This window comes from Microcaecilia unicolor, chromosome 5, assembly GCF_901765095.1.
Source record: "Microcaecilia unicolor chromosome 5, aMicUni1.1, whole genome shotgun sequence".
NCBI lineage: Eukaryota > Metazoa > Chordata > Amphibia > Gymnophiona > Siphonopidae > Microcaecilia > Microcaecilia unicolor.
In genome coordinates, this window is record NC_044035.1 from 142,996,546 (window position 1) to 143,019,517 (window position 22,972).

General features: G+C 40.0%; 1 protein-coding gene across 1 annotated transcript in view; it reads right to left on the reverse strand.

The window, feature by feature from the left end:
• GBF1 (golgi brefeldin A resistant guanine nucleotide exchange factor 1) overlaps positions 1–22,972 on the reverse strand; it is a 573,313-nt gene that overhangs the window by 271,846 nt on the left and 278,495 nt on the right. The window contains 1 exon segment of the mRNA XM_030203372.1: positions 3,144–3,300. Coding sequence (XP_030059232.1) covers positions 3,144–3,300 — 157 coding nt within the window.

Consider the following 22,972-nt stretch of genomic DNA (forward strand, 5'->3'; position numbering starts at 1 on the left):
ATTACCCTCTTCCAATCCTTCCGTCCATTGTCTCCCTCTATCTCCCCTTCCTTTTAAACAGTTCTCTCTCTCACCCTTTTCCATTCAGCATGTCCTCTCTCTCCCCATCCTTCCAGTGTCTTTCCTCTTTCCCTCCCTACCCTTCTGTCCAGTGTCTTCCCTCTTTCTGCCCCCTCCTTCCAGCTTTTCCCTCTTTCTCCCTCCTTTCATTCAGCATTTCTCCGTCTGACAGCTAGGGTCTCCCCCAGTTTCTCCCCAGCAGCTTCTCTCTCTCTCTCTCTTTCCCATGTCCCCTCTTTCTCTCCCCTTCTTTCCACTCATCTGTCTCTTTCTCTGTACCCCTTTGAGATAGATTGCTATATCAAAATGCCATTACCTAATATGCACAGAAAAGACAAATTCCTTTGAAATCACCAAAGGTCAGATCCCCTCTTTAGTTGTTACTGGGATTTAAATATATTCAGCACGACAGCACCCCAGTATGAAGCATTCGCAAGCGGGTTGAATAGCGAAGCACAGGAAGGAGCATCGTGTCTTGCCATCCTCCGTACTACTTTAGCTCTGTATTAACTTAAGCCAGGGCTCACAGATACAGGGAAGACCGAAAAACATAATTGTTTTTTTTTTCCTTCTCAGCACACTTGGTTAGGGCTCATTTTAGTGTGGTCACCTCTATTTGCACTTCACCTCCAGGCCTCTTTACAGTCAAGAACAAAAAGAAGCGCGGGGCAGCAGTCTTCAGGCATGCACTGTCGGCTCTGCCGGTCCTCTGCTCCCGGAACAGGAAATTGACGTCAGTGGGGGCAGAGGATGGCAGAGTCGACAGTGCATGCCTGAAGGCTGCTGCGGCTCCGCACTTCTTTTTGTTCTAATGATGGTTGTTCACAGAAGCAGCGGCAGAATCCAGCGGGACGTGTCCGGGAGTCTTGGCTTATCGACGGAGAAAGACAGAGGCAGGCAGGGAAGGTCATGGCTGGGCTGGGGAGGCTTAGCCTCCCCAAGCCTCTTATACGGGGCACCTATGAACGTAGTAAACGATGCAGATAAAGGACCAATCCAACACCAGAATATTTTAGGCAAGAAAAGCCTAGAGGACTTTTCTACTCATGCACGGTCAGCACCAAGTAGCTACAATCCAGGGCTTCATCATTCATATAATCAGAGCTTACAATAAAAACCTTTATGTATTTATTTAAATTCCAAGTGAAGATAGGAGGGTATGTGTGTCTGATTATCTTGCTGTCTATGAAGAATATGAATACCAGCTAAAAGTAAGCAACTTTTTTCCTATATGGAGAAGCAAGATGAATCAGTCATATAGGGGGTCTTTTACTAAAGATTAGCTCGAGTTATCTGCAGCAGAGCCCATAGGAATAAAATGGGCCCTGCTGCTGCTAACTTGAGCTAGTCTTTTGTGCTCCCATCTGTTCTGTCTTTGTTGAATGAGAGCTCCATCCCTGTCTCCCCTATCTTTGTTGAATGGGTGCATGTGTTCCTGTGTCTTCTGTTTTTGGGTATGTCTTATACTGATTCGCTTCATGGAGCCAGAACAGGGAGCTAGGGATTTATCTGCCCTGCCTCTCGACTACTTCACCTTTGGGTCATTAACTTCATATTATCCTTGTGCTTCCATTGCCTTTGCCTGTGTTCCTTGTTCACACTCTGCATTCTTACTCTTAAGATACCAATCTGGCCTGGTTTTCTGGTATTCCTAAAAGCCTTGCCTTGTGCTTTATGTTCCTGCATATCTCATCTAGTTATAATTTGAACATTTTGCAAAGATGAGTGCTGTCTTAACTTACCCACTGCAATAAAGGCTGGTGCTGTTTAATCCTGCCAGCATCATTAAGGCTATCACTACTAACTTTACCTTTAAACTGTACTGTATAATTCTGCACTCTTTATTGTATATCTTTAAAGGGGACCCCTTCCCAGAAGCCACCTATGTCCTGGTCTGGGTCTGCTGCTATACCTCTGCATTGTTACAGATGCCATGAAAAGGGACAATATGTCCTCCAGTATGGCAAGTGGAAACAGAGATCTTGTTTGAATAGCCAGAGATACTAACAAATTTGATGATATCAGTCTTGGAATAATTTATCCCATTGTCTGGGTCTTTTAAGTGAACAAACTTCTACAATATCTATCACTGTTGGTAGACAAAGCCAAAGGATTAGACAGATGTTGATGTTTCAAGGTCAGAGTTTGTTTTGTCAGCCTCAAGCACTTATGCTTGTACTTGATCCTCACAGAGCACCAACAGAAGTTTGAGGACAGTGGCCAGATCTGAAAGAATTCTTGCAGTGCCTCATACTCAGATCTGAAGAGGATGAGGCTAGTTTTGAAGGTGATGGATCAATTGTTAAGCTGAGATCAATACTTTTGATGTTCGGATGGATCAATTGTTAAGTTGAAATCAATACTTTTGATGTTCGGATGGATCAATTGTTAAGTTGAAATCAATACTTTTGATGTTCAGGTTTTTTATGCTGAAGTCTGCAATAATGAAGCTTTTAAGGTATATGGCCTCAATGACATCAACAGGCTCAAAAATAACTGGAAAACATCTTGCAGATTAAGCCTAAGTTCCAACAGTCCTAAACACTTTTGAACAAATTAAACACGTTAGTACATTATGCTCAAGGCATATGAAGCCAATACAAAGTGAATGAAAGCCAATAACCAACATTTTTCAATTATAAGTGGGGTACCACTTGAATCCTATGGCTTTTTGATCAGCACTGAAAATAAAAAAAAGTGAAAAAAAAACTGAAGGATGTTTTCTCAAAAGGAGAAACGTGTCCAACCTTTGTGAAAAAATACTGACCAGAGGGGGCTCATGTGGCTGCACGGTGCTTACCATGCATGAGTAGAAATGCCTTCTAGCTTTTCTAGGATAAGCTAGTCAATGTTATTTTCTTAGTACCACTGGAAGACATTATTTACATATGCAACTGATTCGCCCTGCTTCAAAATTAAATCACAAAAGGACAAATGTGAAACTACAAAATGTAGATTAAAACGGCCCCTTATTACTACTTCTAACGTAAGTTAAAAATGTTCTCTTCTGGAACTCACAGAAGTTCTAAGTGGTGTCTATGTAAAAAAAAGCTAGAACTGACAGTGCTGAAGATTGCACCTACTTGTCATGGTAGAGAGGGAGGTACCATTGTTGAATGGGTGATGTGAGGACAGATCTGTTCCAGGTAATATTTTTGTTGCATGATGCGGTGGTCTTGGTGATCTCTTTTGCTTCTTCCATTTTGATGAGTCACTCATTCCTCCTGCTCTCATTTTTAGCTGTAGAAACCATATTTATTATTAGTAAAAACAATAAAAAAGCAATTTGCAAATATCTGCAGCCAGCTAAGAACCTTCTTACCTAATCTCCCCTTCCCAATACTGATAATGAAACATGCTAGAAACTATATTGTTACAAAAGAAGGGAAAACAGTCCACAATTTGGAAATCATTTCTGTGAGGGCACTGCTTCTTCTATGGCCAGTCTAGAAGAGTATTTTACTATTTCTGCATAACAATTCACTACTGCACAAAACAAAATTATCAGTTATGCTCCAATTCCTTCTATTATGTATATCTGTCATAATATAAAGTTAGTATTTTGAAAGATCCAATGCTTCGGCAAATATAATTTTTTAATGTCTAAATAAACATGGTGTTTTTGTGCAGGTTGTTATCATTGATGACACTTATTCTAGCACACCTCAATGTCCAAAGAATAAACCCAGTATGCAAGGCAAAGCTATGAATTATAGAAGTGAAAATGTTGTCATCTTTATTGCAATTCCTTCCTATCTGCAAGACTAGTACTGATTTAAAAAATGACTGAACATATAAAAATAGTCCAAGATAGACACTGAAGAGGACAGGAAATATTTCTGTTTCAAGAAAAGATGACAACGTATTTTTTCATGTACTGAGGACGAAAAGATTCTGCTAAAATATGAAGTTGCAAATTAAGTAGACCTATATCTTCCAAGTGTGGGGACTTAAATCAAATATAATCACAATCCTCCCAAACACTTCCAATTCAAAATGTCCATATAGTAATATCCCAGTGCTTCAAGTCTAAGAAATGTTTTCTTTTTTTTCTTTCAAAAAACGAGGTTCTTCAGATTTATAACTTTCCGCCATCCGGGACTTTTGTCTCCGTACATTGGCATTACTTACATCCTCATGACATGGCCAGGTGTCGATATCCTTCTTCAGGGAAGAGGCATGCATTCCAAAGTGTAGCCCTTTAAAATATTGTGGTATGAAGGGCTACACTTTGGAATGCATGCCTCTTCCCTGAAGGATATCGAAACCTGGCCATGTCATGAGGATGTAAGTAACGCCAATGTATGGAGACAAAAGTCCCGGATGGCGGAAAGTTATAAATCTGAAGATCCCCGTTTTTGAAAGAAAAAAATAAAAAATTTCTTTGACTTGAAGCACTGGGATATTACTATATGGACATTTTGAAATGGAAGTGTTTGGGAGGATTGTGAAAATATGAAGTTGGCCATCTGGGATCTCAGGTCTACAAATACATTTGTTTACTTCAAAATAAATTTTTAAAAAAATGTTCAACTACAGGAGCTTGTTTCCTATTAAGTGTGGTATTTAGACAAATCTTAAAACATGGCTTGAATTTAACTGTCCAGATTACATTTTTCAACATAAAGAAAGGGAAATCAGGTGTTCACCAAAACAATTCTACATTATACTTATTTTAGATTACTTTAAATTGTATTAGGAGTTTCAAAACATATAATATAAATCTAGATTTATCAAACATTCTTCCAAAATAAGATTGTTTTCAATTGATAAATTTTCATTTCTTTTTGCTTTCTTTTTTCAACTTCTCTATATCCTGTGTCTGCTGACACATTGCTTGTAAATAAGCAGTTTCAACTAGCCACTGAATACATGGGGAACCATCATAGAAAACCTTCAGATTTTTCCTGGCCAGTAAGTATAAATCAGACAAAGTATGATTGGTCAACAGGTACCACTATGAAAGTAATATTCAGTTTTACCAAGTCTTAATTTAGAACAAGGAACTTCTGAGTAGTAGAATGCAACGTTAGGCAACAGTTAACTACTTTGTACTTTATTAGCATTTTTGACACACCTACAATTAGAATATGCGCTAACCGTGTAGGCGCCCATAGGGATAATACGCTAAAGTGCCTAAAACGCGGCTTAGTAAACAGGGCTCTAAGTAGTTTCACTACATTTTAAGTAGTTAACCAAAAAAAAAAAAAAACGTCATTCATGCTTTGGCTCTGGTGCAGCTATATCAGCTGTCTCTCCAGTATCTGTTACTGATGGTAATATGTACACTGAATACACTCGAGGAATTATGTGCTAAAAAATCTAAATAAACCATATTAAAAAGAATATTAGTATTCTAGAAATATATGTATATGTACTTTAACACTTGGCTCCCAGATAGACCTAGCTCCCTAGTCTTGTTGACCATGTGAACAGTGATGTAACAGAAATCTTGTGATTTAATGGCAACCAGGCTTCAGATACGCTGGCCTTTAGTTTATTGAGTTACCAAATATATTTTATCTGTATTAGCGTCTGAGAACCAGGGAAGCCAAGGTTCAAATCTCACTGCCACTCACTCCTTGAGATCTTGGACAAATTACATAACCTTCTGTGGCCCCATGTATAAGCAGATTGTAAGCCCCCCAGAGACACACAAAAAAAAACTACTGTAACTGAATGTAACTCACTTCGAGCTACAACTGAAAGAGGCACAAGCTAAATCCAAATCTAAACTCCAGTACCCAGCATACTGTGAAGTAAAATAAAACCCTACAAAATTACACAGGACCTATTAAGCAATTCTACCATACCATAACAGTACTAATTTCCAGGGGTCACTCAACAAGAGCCTTCCTAGGAAAAGACAGCACCATAAACTTTGCAGTGGGAATTAGAACATCAATACACCTATTGGAAAACCAAAGAAGTTGGTCTTTGTATAGACTGATCCTATACAGACATTCAATGCTAACACAATACCCAGCTTTTTTCACATACAGAGGTAGACCCTAAAGTGTAGAATAAGTAACCACAAACTAAAAACAAATATGTAGACAACAATTAAACTGAGCCCCCAAGAGAAACACCACAGAAACACTAGAGAAATAGAAAAGGTGACAAGTGTCCCTCTGTATTGTGCAAATAAAACAGCAGATGTAAATGTCAAAAGCTGACATATTCTAATTGCTACATTATAAATTAAGAAATAAAATGAAAACAGAAAATAAGGTGATATATTTTTACTGGACTAACATATTTTTTAACTAGTTTTTCAGAGGTCAAACCCACCTCCTCGTTTTGGCCTCCGAAAACAAGTCAAAGAAATGTAGTCCAATAAAAAGGTATCACTTTATTTTCTGTTTTTTTTCTTATATTTATATTTATTTACTTTTAAAATGGACTACCACATTACTTTATCATAAATTACAAATAAAAAAAATTTCTACCTTTGCTAAAGTCATTTAATTTTTCTAATTGTGTTGGCCCCAGTCTCTGGTTACTGCTCTCCTGTCTTCTTTTACCTCTCTCCATTTTTCTGTCTATCTATTCAGATTTCCTTCACACTTTCCAGTCTTCAATCTCTCTTTTTTTTTTAATGCATCTACCTGCAGCTTTCCATTTTTTCCCCTCACTCTGGCACTCCCAGTCTCCGTCCTCTTAGACCCCAGTTTTTTACTTACTCTTTCCTCTTGCCCCCTGCCATCCAGCATCTTCTCTTTCACTCCCTCCACTACTATTCAGCATCATCTCTCTTGACCCTCTCCCCCAGCCATCCAGCATCCCCTCTCTTTCCTCCTGCCATCCAGCATCCCCTCTCTTCTCACTCTTCCCCCTGCCATATAGCATATCCCTCTATCTTCCCCCTGCCATCCAGCATCCCTTTCCTCTTTCTCCCCCCCTTCAAGCTAGTATCCCCCTCTCTCATCTCTTTCCCACTGCCGTCCAGCATCCCCTTTCCATTTTCTCCCCCTGCGAGCAAGCATCCCCTTCTCTTGTCTCTCTCTTCCTCCCCGCCATCCAGTACCTCCTTCTCTGTCCCTCTCCCTTATCCCTGCCATCTAGCATTGCCCCTTGGTCTGTCTCTCTCTGCTCCTGCATGCAGCATTGCCGCTCTCTCTCCTCCCTCCCTCTCCCTCCAACATTCAGGATTGCCCTCCCTCTTTCTCCATCTCTCCCACATCCAGCAATGCCCTGTATCTCTCTCTATCCCCTGAAATATTGCCTCTGCCCCTCCCCTGCCTGCCCATCATTCAGCATCTCCTCTCTCTCTCCTTCCCCATTTATCACCTTCTCTGTGTATCCTCCTCTTCCCATCATCCAGAATTGCCCCTGTATCTCTCTTCCCCATCCATCACTGCCCCATTTCTCTCATAAGTATAAAAGTATGGCCATACTGGGAGAGACCAAAGGTCCATCAAGCCCAGTATCATGTTTCCAACAGTGGCTAATCCAGGTCACAAATACCTGGCAAGTTTCCAAAAAAGTACAAAACATTTTGTACTGCTTATCCCAGAAATAGTGGATTTTCCCAAAGTCCATTTAATAATGGTCCCGCCTTTACCACATTCTCTGGCAATGAAGTACAGAATTTAATTACACGTTGAGTGAAGAAAAATTTTCTCCGATTCGTTTTAAATTTATTACTTTGTAGTTTCATCGCATGCCCCCTAGTCCTAGTATTTTTGGAAAGCGTAAACAGACGCTTCACGTCTACCCGTTCAACTCCACTCATTATTTTACAGACCTCTATCATATCTCCCCTCAGCCGCCTTTTCTCCAAGCTGAAGAGCCCTAGCCACTTTAGCCTTTCCTCATAGGAAAGTCGTCTATGCCCTTTATCATTTTCGTCGCCCTTCTCTGCACCTTTTCTAATTCCACTGTATCTTTTTTGAGATGCGGCGACCAGAATTGAACACAATATTCGAGGTGTGGTCGCACCATGGAGCGATACAAAGGCATTATAACATCCTCATTTTTGTTTTCCATTCCTTTCCTAATAAGGCCTAACATTCTATTTGCTTTCTTAGCCGCAGCAGCACACTGAGCAGAAGGTTTCAAGGTATCAACGACGACACCTACATCCCTTTCTTGGTCTGTGACTCCTAATGTGCTAAAAACGCTGGTGTGCCTCTATAGTGCAGCTTAGTAAATAAGGTCCTAAATTTGGTTGATAATCTTCCTAAATTTAGGAACAAAAGATTTTTCAGAACTGATCCCTAAAGATTTAGAATCATTTTTAATAATAGTAACCTTTGGAGAATAAAGACATATGATTCTCCAAAGCATTTTTATTAACCAATTCAACTGAAACTTTTGGATTAAATCCAGCACCTTCTGAAACTTATCCTCTCAGGCAGATAAAGTGACAAAAACAGACTCAATCAGAAAGGAGTATCCACTACATTTAGGGAGGGATTTTATAATAAGACGTCTATATGAGAAGTATAAAAATGTTCCTACTTTATAAAGGCAACAGGCACTTTCTGCCTTTATAAAAGAGGCACCCAGCACCAGCCACTGTAGCATGCAAATGCTAATGCACAGACTTACATCTAGTCCAAAGTTGATGCTAACCATATGTGTATACTGTACACATGTACTTGTGTATTTTATAAAACATGTATAAATTACAACTCCATCCCTGTGCCATCCAAACTGTACTCCCAGTTTGGACGGCACGCAGTACATATATAAGTATGTACCATTTTGTTGCTGTACATACCTATATGCTCATATATTACTGAATTTCATGAAAGGCCTTTTCCACATGTAAAACAGGCTTTACATATGGAAACACCTTTACTAAATTATCCCCTATTGCCACCCCATACATATATACATCTTGCCTACTAGTTATTTCTATAGTGCTACTAGACATATGCAGAGCTGTACATATACACATATAAGAATGTCTCTGCGCCACAGTTTGGGAACCGCTGTTCTAGACAAAGCAAAGTTACTCACCTGTAGAAGATGTTCTCAGAGGACAATAGGATGAATATCCACACTGCTCCACCCACCTCCCCTTGCAGCTATATTCAGTAGCTTTAATATTAGACTGACTTAGTCCTGCACAATGGCGGCAGGTGGGAAGATGCAAGCATACACTGTATACCCCCCTTCAATAGCTTCTGGAATTTGGTCTGTCAGGTGACGTCACCCATCAGTGTGAATCTTTCATCCTGCTTGTCCTCGAAAAAAGAATACATCACTCATGTTTAATAGACATCAACAAAATAAGCTGAGCAGAAAATATTTCATTAAGTGCAAGTACCATGATCAATGGGTGCCAAAGAAGAAATGTCATCTTACCTGATAATTTTCTTTCCTTTAGTCAGCTACACTGTTCTGCACAAGTGGGTGTTACTCCTCTTTTACCAGCAGATGGAGGTAGAGAAAAACTGAGTTTTACCAGTGACCTCACCGATATTAGCTGGTGGTGCTCCCTGGCAAGATCTAGTATGCACCTGCCGAAGTAGCAGAAGGTTCCTTTACGGAACACACTCATGTACCATCAACCACTGCAGCTGCAATGATAAGCAATCATAACACCACAGAGTGGCACTTGCTACCCTGCATACTTCAGGATATAGCATACTCCACAATATAGCAATATCAATTGTAAAAAAAATGTAATTTGATTCCTTCAATCAACATTTTTTTTTAACTAGGGAAAGCACAGAGCACACCCAGAGTCCCAGGCCTAAGTCTTCTGAGGGCAGGTTGCAGAACAGTGTAGCTGGCTAAAGGAAAGAAAATTATCAGGTAAGGTATATTTTCTCCTTCCTTAGCATCTAGCTACACTGTTCTCTGCACAAGTAGCATGTACTGAAGCAAGTCTAATGGACAGGGGAAGACAAGGCCCCCTGAATGACAGCCCTTCCAAAGTCCGAATGGACCCTGATCAACATGCCCAACCTGAAGTGTTTGAGGACCACATTGCCTCTCTATAAATCTCTTCAGGAGCTGCATAGACCTCTGCCCGGGAAGTGACCTGAGCCCATGTAGAGTGGGCCTTCAGGACCTGAGGCACTGGACGATTCTTGCAAATGCAGGCAGTCTCACTAGCAGCCTTGATATATCTCAAAATGGAGGCCTTAGAGGCCACCTGGCCCTTCCTAGGACCATGAAAAAGAACAAAGAGGTGATCGGAGAAGCAAAATCATTTGTCTCCTTCAGGTACCATAGCAGCGTCTTCCAGATGTCCAGCTTGAGGAGCCTCTGGTCTGCAGGAACAGAGACCTCCTCCACAAAGCAGGGCAAGCAAACTTACTGATTCACATGGAATGGAAAAACCAACTTAGGTAGAAAGGAAGGGATTATGAGAAGAGAAACATAATCCTCTGCAAAAAAAAAAAAAATAACAACAACATGGGGTCTCTAGGCGTCTGCTGAGGACCCCATTAGAACCCCTCCTTCAGGTAAGCCCAAGGTAGGTGGGAAGGCAAGGCCCACCCCTATCCCAAGTCCTGATGGGGGCTGTAAAGAATCCTGCTGCTCAGAAACTGTAGCGGGAGAAAAAAATAACTGGCACAAAATGGCCACCATTCCCTTAGAGGTCATTGGGACCATGGGTCCTGATGCCTTGGAGCAGAGAGAAGAATGCCTCTCCTGCAGTTTCCTAAGTCAGAAAAAGCTCATCATAGGAGGGCAAACAAAGTTAGCAGATGTGATGATCTGCCAGCTCTTGCAGACATTATAGCATCTGCTTGCAGGCATGCCTGGCCACATGGCCGGCGCTGTAGGCCTGCCCTGCCTCTGAAGCTGACTTGGGCCTGAGGCTCCAGCATTTCCGCTGACACCCTCCTCCTCTCCCCCCCCCCCCCCCCCCCCCACCCGGGTCTACTCTGATTTACTTTTTTTTTTTTTTTTTTTACACAAAAACTTTAGTCCCTTCACCAGGGAAAAGCTGAGACAGAAAATTCAATTAGGACTTTTTTTTAACATGGTAGCTGCATGGGGAGTCCACAGGAAGTACACCCAAACAGGGTGAGCAAGCAAGGAGGGGTGGGTGGATAGGGATCAGCATTCCCTCGGGCTGCACCCAGTGAACACTAAGAAATACGACTAGGTGCATTGGAGCCAAGCTCCAAGCTCATCTAGGTCTGGCCTTGGGACTGGATAACCCAGGAGCAGCCCTTAGGCTCAACCAAGCTGTGCTGCCACAGTGACCAGAGCGGCGAGTTAGGGGGGAGTTAGGCCAGGGACAAGGACTGCCAGTCAGCATGACCTACTATCTACCGAGATACGGAAAATGGTAGGAGGGGATAACACCCACTTGTGCAGAACAGTGTAGACAAACGCTAAGAAAAGACTGCACATGCAACCACAACCTCAAGTTAAGTTCCTTTTCTCAACTATTTTTACCTCTTAAAAGTTTTCCCATACTTAAAACCTTTTTATGCCAAACTAGAGCTAAGAGATTGTGGAATTCACAAGTCTCCTTACCTGCACGCGTTTGTTTTTCCACAAGATATTGTAAGCCTCAAGAGAAAATGGCAGGCGCTGTGATTAGTTAACTCAAGAAATGAGAGTGGCAAAAAACTGAGCATTTAGAGTGCGGCATGGGACTGGTCATCACACCAATATGTGGAAGTTAAGAAACAATAACATGCACACTAAAAGAAGGACAGACTAGTCCCATGCTATACAATGGCATCTCCCCTGCATCCAACCCACCCCTCCAAACAAGGCCTTAGAAACCAGGCTGGGAAAGCCATGCATACACTTCTGTACTTCAAAGAGGTTTTTTTTTTCCTCTTCTCTTCACATTACACAGACACACTAGAATGATCCAGATTACAATGCTGCCCATTTCCAAAACAACTAAGAGCCTATTTATTAAATCATGTTAACATGCATTGTCAGCAGTAGCTCAAACACCTGTGCTGTAAACACTAAGGACCCTGTTTACTAAGCCACGCTACAGGCTCGTTAGTGCTTTTAGCGCGCGCTAACCATTAGCGTGCGCTGTTTAGGCACCCACAATATTTCTATGGGCACCTACACAGCACACCCTAATTTTCCGCACGCATTAAGAATGCTAGCTCACCTTAGTAAACAGAGCCCTAAGGGAGGCAACTGTGCTACTACTGCACTGCCACTAACACAGAATACAGTTAACTACATCTCTACAGGTATAGCTAACTGTTCAAGGTTATGTGACATATTAGCAGCTAACATGTGTTGACAAAATCCATGTTAATTACCCCATAATATGGATTCCACTCTTAGGTGTTTAAAGCAGCAGTTCACTCATGTACACTTAATGTGGTACATTAACTATTTTTTGAGCTCCTGGTTAAACATTTAACAAGATGTACTAAATAGGCCCTTTCAGTGATGATTCCAATACTGGAAAGAAGTAATCTCTTATCCCCTATAGCAATATCCAGCGTCCTAGGCTTTTCCACTAGGTATCCAGGCCTTGTCTTTTTCAAACACTTCTGCTAAAAAAATAAACAAAAATGTAAACATGACAACAAGTAGTTCAAGGGGCTTTTATTCCAAAAATGGAAAAGAAAAATTAAATGGCAGATACAAAAGAGGTGGACAAGACAAAGGAGAAGGATAAGCCAAAAGTAGATGCCAGAGTTAACTTTACAAAGCATTTATCCATGTGTAAAGAATGTTTTTATACATAGAAAATGGCTCTTATAAAAATGTGTGGCCAAATATTCATGCATAAGTAAACACACCAATAAGATGGCACATACTTTAATGTACCACACACAGGCATTTCTGGGGGCACAGGTTCAATGGAAAGAGGGTGAAGTTGAGATGAGGTGCATATATTCTAAAATATGTGTGAATATGCAAACACTGGTTTACCCTTTGTTGGAACAGGTGTAAATTTATGCAATACTAGGGCTAGCTCTGGGTACCAATTTTACAAAGGAACATAGGCGCCTATATTGCCTTCATAAAATAAACACCTTTTTGAAGACTCCACATAAAATTACCCATATTCTGTGGATTCTATGTTATTTTCAGGTCAAAATCACTGTACTACAGGTAACAATTAGAGGAGGACTAAAACCAATGATCAAGTCTATGGTTCTATAATTAGCTTTGAAACCACAATTCTATGTTTTGGAATAAAGACCAATCCCCTTTGAATCACGTGACTAAATCTAAAAGCATTGCAATGGTGCTATTTCAGCATCTGAGAAAAGAAAAGGATACTAGTCGCTAGAAGTTGTCATGCTCTAGATGGAAAGTAAGCTTTTAATGATGGGCAAAAATACTGTGATTTGTGATAGCAATATACTATTAATTTTCCAAACAATTCCTATTCAGGTGGGATTCTTGACCATGACCATGACCATATGTTATAAAAACTGATTAAAAAAAAAAAAAAAAAAAACTAACATTTAACAGTAATAAATCATATGGAGGCTATTTGCCTATTCATTTAATTTTTCTTAATCTATTATATAACTGAAAAAGCTCTGCCTGATTGGTAATACAAAGATTATAAATACAGAGGAATCAAGCCTTTTTCAAGGAAAATGAGACTAGAATGAAGGTGTTACAGGATGAGGATGGAAAGGAATAGACTCAGATGTAATCTAAAGAAATGTCTCTTTACATAAAATATAACAACTTTCCAATGATGGTGGAGGAAACAAGGGCAGTATTAGAATTTAAAAAAACAAGGGACAAGCATAGAGAATCTCTAAGGGAGAAGATGTAGAGACTGGGCTGTTGAATTGGATGGGCAGACTTTCTCTGCCATTATTTTCTCCGTATGTGTACAGTTAAGACTACAATCAGAAATCACAATATTTTTTTGCCCAGTCTTAGCAGGGTAACACCAGGCACAACAGGGCTGCAGATGATGCTTCAAGAGTCTAGTTATCCCTTAGGGCTTAAGTAATCAAATCTGCCTCTGATGGATAAGTTGCAGGTCTGCTGAAACCTTCCTGTCAGAGGGAAGGGTGGGGTAGAGAAAACTAATTTATGATGATTTTCTGAATTTGGATTAGTGATGAACCTGATATAAGGAGGTGGCATTGAAATCAATTAGCACACTGACAGATCTACAGATCGTAAAATGTTCCAATTTAACATGTTTTTGTTTCTTCCTCATCTCATGGACAAACTGCACCTTAGAGCTGAGGAGTCTAGGTTTTAGCTGTACTGGTTAGCACACCTTAGCAAAACAAAGCTAGAGATATATTTGTGGATAATTTTATAAGGGACTTTGGCATACAGAATAATGTTTTATGGGCTGGCCCTCAAGTTACATATAAAACAGGCACACAGACACATAGTGCACAAATTTATACTTTCATGGGGATGGAGAATAACAGGAGGGAGGAAATTGGCACTTAAGTATGACTTTATAAAATATGTCCATATATGTGCCTATTTTAACAGCACATACATACACACAGCTACACCTGTCTTGAAGGTGTAAAATGTGTGCAGCTCATTTCCCTGGGGTAATTTTATAAATGAACATAGGTAACATATGTCACATTAATAAAGCAATACAAAAAATAATCTTATTTAAAAAAAACAGCACCAAACTGTTGTAAGAATATGTGTAAAAATATGTAAGTGAAATGAATATAAATGTGCTGGTGACCATACTTATGTGCTTATTGTTATGCACTAGTTCCTGAAGCAGGTGAACAAAACCGGTAGTGCACTGAACTGGGAAGCAAACATTTTCGTCATGTGGATGATTTCCAACAGCAACAATTGGAGCTGCATTGTTTGACCGAAGCTCTTCATGTAAGTCAATGAATATATAAGTGAATGAATATGAAATCCTCAGCCAAGGACATGGGACGATAATGAGAACCCTTAAAGTGTCACATGACCGACCATTCTACCTGAAGCAACATCCTACTCTGTTCATCGCCAGATTCCAATTTTAAAAGAGAAAATTTTGAGACTTTGTGGGAAGCACATTTTGATTTTGAGTTGATTTCACATTCATCACATATAGACATAAACATCATTTTTAAATTGGAATCCAATGACTGACAGAGTGGGATGTTGATTCGGGTAGAATAGTCACCTCCCACTTTAAGGGCTCTCATTATAGCCCGTGTCCCTGATCTGATGATTTCATATTCATTCACATATATTTTTACACATTCTTCTTGTATTCCCACAACAATTTGTCTGGTACTGTTTAATTTTTTATATTGCATTTTGCACACTGGAGTTGATTTAAATGGATCTTTATAAAACAGGCAGCCTATGTCTTTCCTGCCTATGACCCCTTTATAAAATTACCTTCCACATTTCCACAAAGGCTAAAAGCATTCCTGCTTGTCTCTACAAACATACAAAGCATCCCCCACTACACTATGCATGCAGGTCTACAAAGACAAATACTAGATAGCTGCTGTCTCAGTAAATAAAATGTGATTTTTCTGGGAAGTTGTCAAAAGGAAGCATGTTTTACAGAAGGGCTGAGGTATTGGAAAATTTGCTGATGAATAAAATATACAAGTAGGTCCCTCCCCCCCTCTCCAAAGTATCTAGCAACCCAACCACACATGTTCCACACCTTACAATACAAAGCAAGAACAATCTTTCTATATCCTACATGAATAGCAAGGAATCAAATTCTGTAACCACTTTAAACATTCCTTCTCCCTCCCAAAACACACAACACTGCAAAAAGCACTTGCAACATGCAATTAATTCTTCCCAAAAGCCATGCCACATGAGATAAAGGAGAAGGAAGAGAGAGAAGAGAAAAAGACCAAGGGTGTGGAGAAAAAAGGGTTTTCAATCCCTGGTTGCAGAAAGTTAGGCTAAGGAATAGGAAGGGGGGGAATGAGACCTTCAAGTTCTTAGAGAGAAGTACCCTCTCTAACTGGTTCAGGTTTTTGGGCTGTTCCCCATTATTAACTTCCAGTTTGTTGAGAAGACATGAAGATATCTGTGAAAGACAGGCAAATGCATGGTTTAAACAATGCAAACAAAACCAAAGGAAACGACAACTAGGGTCAGTACATGATGGAAGAGAGACAAGATGACTATGTACAGTACTAACAGAGAAGACAAAAGACCCAGACAGAACAAAAATATACAGGACAAAACGAATCCTTTCATTGAAGAGAGAGAGAGACTAGGATGACATGTGAGGAGATGTCAATGTAAAAAAATAAATAAATAGAAACCCACCAACAGCAAAGACAATAAAAACAAAATAGCAGGTAGATTACTTGATAAAACATTAAAAGCAATTGCTAGGGCATCCAGAGTTCTGGCATTTAATGCTACTGTACACCTTTACTGACTTTCACTGTTGCTTCATTTGATGCTGTCATAAACAATTTCTACAACTCACATGGTTTAAACCTAAGACAACACAGACTTCAGATTAAATTTACTTTGAACTACTCAGGGTAATATTATAAAACAATGAATACGCTATTTTCACAGTACCCAAGAATTAAATTTGTCATTAAGTTCAGCTGGGGTCAGGTTAAGATCCTTTAATCTAATTTTTCAAATGTTCATTATTAAACATGAACTATCTGAAATAATCCTGAACTATGAACTATGAGCTATTGTGGCAAAACATATGCAAAACATTTTAACTGAAAACATGTAATTGTGAAATGTATTACTGTAATAAAACAATTAAAATACATGACAAAGTGGTATATATCATTGTATTGTCTTCACTTCTTACTGCAGTCAACACAATTTCACCTTAAGTAATACATACACTTTATGCAGCATAACCAGAAATAGTATTGGGGTTGATATTCCAAAGGATTTACTTGTTTAACTTTGGGTGTTAACAGAATGGATTTTCTAACAAAAATTTCAAGCCATTCTCTGGTTAACTCTGATCAGACAGCTTGGTGTCTGGCCAAAAGCTATCTAGAAGGCTGAGAGTTGTGGCTTAAAATAAACCAGCTAATTAATTGGGTAATACTGAATACTGGCACTAAACAATTCCGACTGCACTCGAATAACAGGTCTAAGTTAGCCAGATAAAATATTCCATGATTTAAAACAGACTGAAAGAAGGCCAAACAACTGCCAGTGTGGTTTAATGCTGTTGTGGAAGAGGTAGTTCAAGCCAAAGGATCATATTTCACATAATGGAAAGCGGATGCAAATGAGGAAAATAGAGATAAGCATAAGCACTAGCTTATCTCAAATGGGCTAATGATGCCGCCATAGCCCTGACACTGTGCGCTGTGACATGATCCTCAAGTGTCAAACTTGCCCAGGCATCATTTAATTTAATTTGTTTTTAATATTCTGTGAATCCAATTATTCTACAAGGCGTACAATGAAACATACATACAAGTAAAATGGAAGGACATTATAAACACAATCATATGGTAAAACCTACAACTATTTAAAATACTAAATAACTGCCAATCATGAAAACAACTTCAAAATGACTACCTGGGCATAGTAAAGGCTTGAGAAGGGAAGATTATTGGGACTTGATATACCGGCTTTCTGTGGTTTTTGCAACTACATTCAAAGCAGTTTACATAGTATATACAGGTACTTACTTTTACCTGGGGCAATGGAGGGTTAAGTGACTTGCCCACAGTCACAAGGAGCTGCAGTGGAAATCAAACCCAGTTTCCCAGGATCAAAGTCCACTGCACTAACCACTAGGCTACTCCTCCACTCCAACAAAGTCTTTCAACTGCTTTTTAAATTTTCAGTGCCTTTTGCTCTTCTTTCGGTGCCATGGGGTCTTCATGCCACTCAATGTCTTGTAGTAGTGTTGCTTCTCTGGCAGATGCCTGCCAGTAAGATTTAAGTACATTTCATTGAGAACGGAAGGAAACCACAAATGAAACAAATGATTCTGTATCTAAAAATGAACAGAACGAACAGGTGATTGATCCAAAAACAAAACAACCTGAAAATTTGTATTAAGTCCATCCCTAGAATTTTCTAATCAAATATAAAAGAGAATTTTGTAAGTGCAGATTCTTGAAGCTTTGGTCTTCCTTTTTGGACACCTACACTACGACTTTGCTTCACTCTTCTGAACGATTTGGATTTTTAGTTTTGTCGGACATGTTGGGGTTTTAGGGGGATGGGGCGGTGGAGGGAGGTTTTTATTGGGTGAGAGTGGGTATGGGAGGAAAGGAATCTTAGGAACTCTATAGCGTAGTAGTTTGTCATGGTTGATTACATACATGTTTATCTGTCTTCAATTATATTGCAACCAGATATCATTCTTTGTTTATTATGTTGGCAATTTCAATAAAGATATTCTAAACATAAAAGAGAATTTGTGGCCCTGCTACATGTGTTTTGTTAACTAACATACTCCACAAAAAGATGTTAAAATTTTAATTATAAGTGTATATCCAAATGGCCCTTTAAAAGAAAGTTTTCTATTCAATAGCTATATTCAAACCTATAGGCTCCTAAGGATACAGCTTAAATCATAAGCAAAGGAATCGTAATCTGCTAGCCAATTAATGTGCATTTATTGATCGCAGCCCCTCTCTATTTGGGTCAGAAGAAACAAAAGTTAGGAATCTAGATCCTAGAGTTCACTCATTGCATGCTAAAGTCTCTGCTACCAAAGATTAGACATTTCAACTTAGGTGCTTCAATTCTCAGGTATGAAGCAGCTCAAAAGAAACTTTCAATATCTGGGTTAATACAATGTTTAGGACCCATGACACTATGGGAATCTAAATGGTAGCGAACAACGGAAGCAAGCCCTGCATGAATCAAACTAAAGGCTATATAGAGAACAGTTTCCTTGCTACATGATGGTGAAAAGTGCCAACTGCACTAACGTGTACCCTAACACAGTTGATTTTCAAACCTGACCCAAAAAATGTAGAAGGTATTCAAGCAAGCAGTTTTTGTGTGGAATAGGAAAAGGGGTGTAGGGCCCTTCCATCACACCAGATGGCAAACCTTTTCCAATTAAATCTATATCACCTTCTAATGGAATGTCTGCTTGAAGCCAGGAAAATCAGTGACACAATCTCAACCAACTTAAAGATGCTAATGTTATTCTTTCTATAGCCAAGCTGTGATGGAGAGGGACGCAATGAGAGGGGGGAGGGCAACAGAATCCCTTTGCGCTTGCATGCTCAGTGATGGGGAATTCCCAAGTTGTACAAGTCTTCTTATGGAAAGCTCCAGAAGAAAAGAAAACCATATTTGAGGGATGATAAGAATCGTGGTTTCCCTGTCCTGTCTAAATTTCAGCAGAGTTTTTGCTATCGGGAAAACCTGAGGATATGCATACAGAAGACTCTCCCCTAATGTAGGAGGAAGGCATCTGAGGCTAGTCTGCCATATGCCCCCACCATGGAGCAAAACTCAGGCACCTTCTTTTTCTGAGAGGCAAAAATCTATCCAGAGAGTGCCTCACTCACAAATATAGTTTGGAAAGCTGTTCATAAACATTATTTTCTGAGAAAAGTGCAATATCTACAGCGTCCCTATATGCATCTTTGTCAACTGTCTGCACATTCTCTCCAGGTTTTTCTTCCATGAACACCGAAGTATTCATTGAACATTACTACTTTTCCCTCATCATTCTCTACAAATCAGTCCTCAGCACCTGTATGTCTTTAACAATTTTTACTTCCATTTGTGCTTTTATCATCCTGATTTCTTTGACTCTCAGCTTTATGCGGTATTCTTGATTGAGTTCCTCCTTTTGTCATCTTCTGTATTTTGTGAACTAACTTTTTTACCTTGATTTTGCAGCCACATTTTTGGAAAACCATGTTGATTTCATCGCTTCTGACTTTTAATTACTTTCTGTTTCCTCACATAAAGGTCAATAGCCCTTTTAATAGCCCCCTTGCTGTTTATCTCTATCTGTCTTTTCCCTTCATTTCCTCCCACCCTGCCAGCTCCTCCTTCAGATATTTCCTCATTTTACCATGTTTGAAATCATGAACCTTTGAGTTTGGTTTATATAAACTTCACCTTAGCTTTTACATCACCTGGATATTAAGACACACTTTATCCATTCAAGACTACTAAATTTAGCGTTGATCCTTTTCTGGTAGGTAACATTTGTCTCACCAAAGCCCCTTTTAAGGCATCTATCATCTTTCTACTTCTTTTCAGATTTGCAGATGGGATAATCTGATCCATATCCAGAGAATTAAAGTCACCCAGTATCATCACCTCTCCTATCATTCCCACCTTTATAAAATCATTGATCAGATCTCTGCCCAGTTCTTTCATTTGAGTTGGGGGTCAGTAGACTACACCAGTGAATATCCCATCTCTTATTTCCAAAACAGTCCAAGGGATTGCTCTTTTCCCTGTGCCTCCTATATTTCAGCCACTTTTAATTTTATTTTTGACAGAGAAAGCTACGCTTCCCCCTTTTTTCTGCCATCTCTATCCCTCCTGAATAGATTAAAATCAGGTACAGTGTTACCCATCCATGAAGTTCATTAACCTGTGTCTCTGTAATGGCCACAATGTCCAAATTCATTTCCACCATTACGGCTTCCAGATCGGCAATTTTATTACCTAGGCTTTGAGCATAGAAACATAAAGGCAGATAAAGGCCAAATGGCCCATCCAATCTGTCCATCCTCAGTAACCACTAACTCCTCCTTTTCCTAAGGGATCCCACATGCCTGTCCCAAGCTTTCTTAAATTCTGACAGGCGTCATCTTGGATACTTGGAGGTCATTCCAAGTATCCACCACCCCTTTCCGTGAAAAAGTATTTTCTTAGATTCCTCCTAAGCCTATTTTCTCTTAACTTCATCCTATGCCCCCTCATTCCTGAGTTTTCTTTCATTTAAAGAAGGCTCACCTCCTGTACATTAATGCAACTGAGGTATTTAAAAGCCTATCATATCCTCTCTCTCCTGCTTCTTTTCCAGTGTATACATGCTGAGGTTCCTAAGTCTGTCCCTATATGTTTTATGACAGATACTGCTTACCAATTTTGTAGCCACCCTCTGGACTGACTCCATCCTGCTTATATCTTTCCGTAGGTGCGGTGTCCAGAACTGCGCACAGTACTCTAAATGGGGGCCTCACCAGAGACTTATACAAGGGCACTATCACCTTTTTCTTGCTGGTAATCCCTCTCCTTATGCACCCACACATCCTTCAGGGTTTGACTGTCGCCTTTTCTACCTGTTTGGCCACCTTAATATCATCAAACACAATTACTCCCAAGTCCCGTTCTTCTTTTGTACACAGAACCACTTCACCCCCTATACTGGACCGTTCCCTTGGATTTTTGTAACCCAAGTGTTTGACCCTGCATTTCTTACCATTAAGCCTCAGTTGCCAATTAGTGGGCCATTCAAGCTTCATTAGATCCTTCCTCATGCCATCCTCACCCTACAGGGTATCCCCCTACTACAGAGTTTGCTATCATCCACAAAGAGACAAACCTTACCAGTCAATCCACAATATCACAAAAATGTAAAAAAAAAAAAAAGCCAGACCAAGGACCAACCCCTTTGGCACACCACTGATAACATCCTTTTCCTCACAGCAAGCTCCATTTATCACTACCCTCTGTCTCCTTTCATTTAATTAGTTTTTAACCCAGTCACATTAGGTCCCATACCGAGGGAACTCAGTTTATTTATCGTTGCCTGTGCAAACGTGTATCAACGACTTGTGAAAATCCAAGTACACCACATCTAGCGCCCCTCCCTCATCCGTTTGGTAACCCAGTCAAAGAAATCAATCAGATTTGTCAGACATGACCTGCCTCTAGTGAAGCCATGCTGCCTCGGGTCCTGCAGTCCATACGATTCAAGAAACATCACAATTAGAAGCATTTCCATTAGTTTACTCACCCCTAGGTCAGACTGACAGGTCTGTAAATCCCAACCTCCTCCTTACTTCCACTCTTGTGCAAAGAGACCACATCTGCCCTTCTCCAGTCCTCCAGTAATACTCCAGACTCTGAGGAAGCATTGAAGAGGTCAGACAGTGGAGCCGCCGAGTCAGACAGTGGAGTCGCCAGAACTTCTCCAAGTTCCTTGAGTACCCTCAGATGTATCCCATCAGGCCCCATTGCTTTGTCTACTTTTAGTTTAGCTAACTTCTCAAGAACAGTGTCTTCTGAGAATCGGTCCCGGGTCTACCATACAATCATCTCCATTAGAATTTGTTTTCTGCTGTCCTACCCCCAGCCTTTCATGCGTGAACACAGGACAGAAATAATTGTTAAGCAGTTCAGCTTTATCCTTATCAGTTTCTACATATTCCTCCCCTCAGCTTTGAGCCTCACAATGCTATTATGGCACTTCCTCTTGTCACTTACATATCTGAAGAATGACTTGCCCCCCTAATTTTATGGTATCACCTATCTTTTCTTCCATTTGCCTCTTCAATTTCCTGACAGCTTTTCCAGCTTCTCTTAGCTTTCCATGTATTCTTGCCTGTCCTCTTCTTTCTTAGTCTTCTTGTAACCTATGAAGACAAACCTTCTTTCCCTTACCTTTTCATCTACCGTGTTTGAGAACCAGAGCAGCCTTCTTTTCCTCTTACTTTTATGCAGTTTTCTAAGTTTGTCGCCTTTAAAATAGTTCCTTTCAGTTTTGCACACTGCTGATCTATTTCCATCAGCTGTTCCCATCCAACTAAGTCTTCCTTGAGAAATTCCCCTATCTCTGCAAAGTTATTTCTTTTGAAATCTAGGACCTTCAATCTTGACTAAGCCCTCTCCTCTTTTGTCTTAATATTGAACCACACCATTCTGTGATCACTAGAAGCCAAAAGATCTCCCACTGTAACATCAGAAACACTCTCCCTATTTGTAAGTACCAGGTCTAGAACAGCTCCATCCCTCGCTGATTCAATTACCCACTACTGAAACAATTCTTCCTCTAAAAAATCCAAGATCCCTTGCTTCTAGATGACACCACAGCAGGGACCCCCCAATAGACATCTGGCATAGTACGTCCCCTTTCCTAGCTATCTTGTGG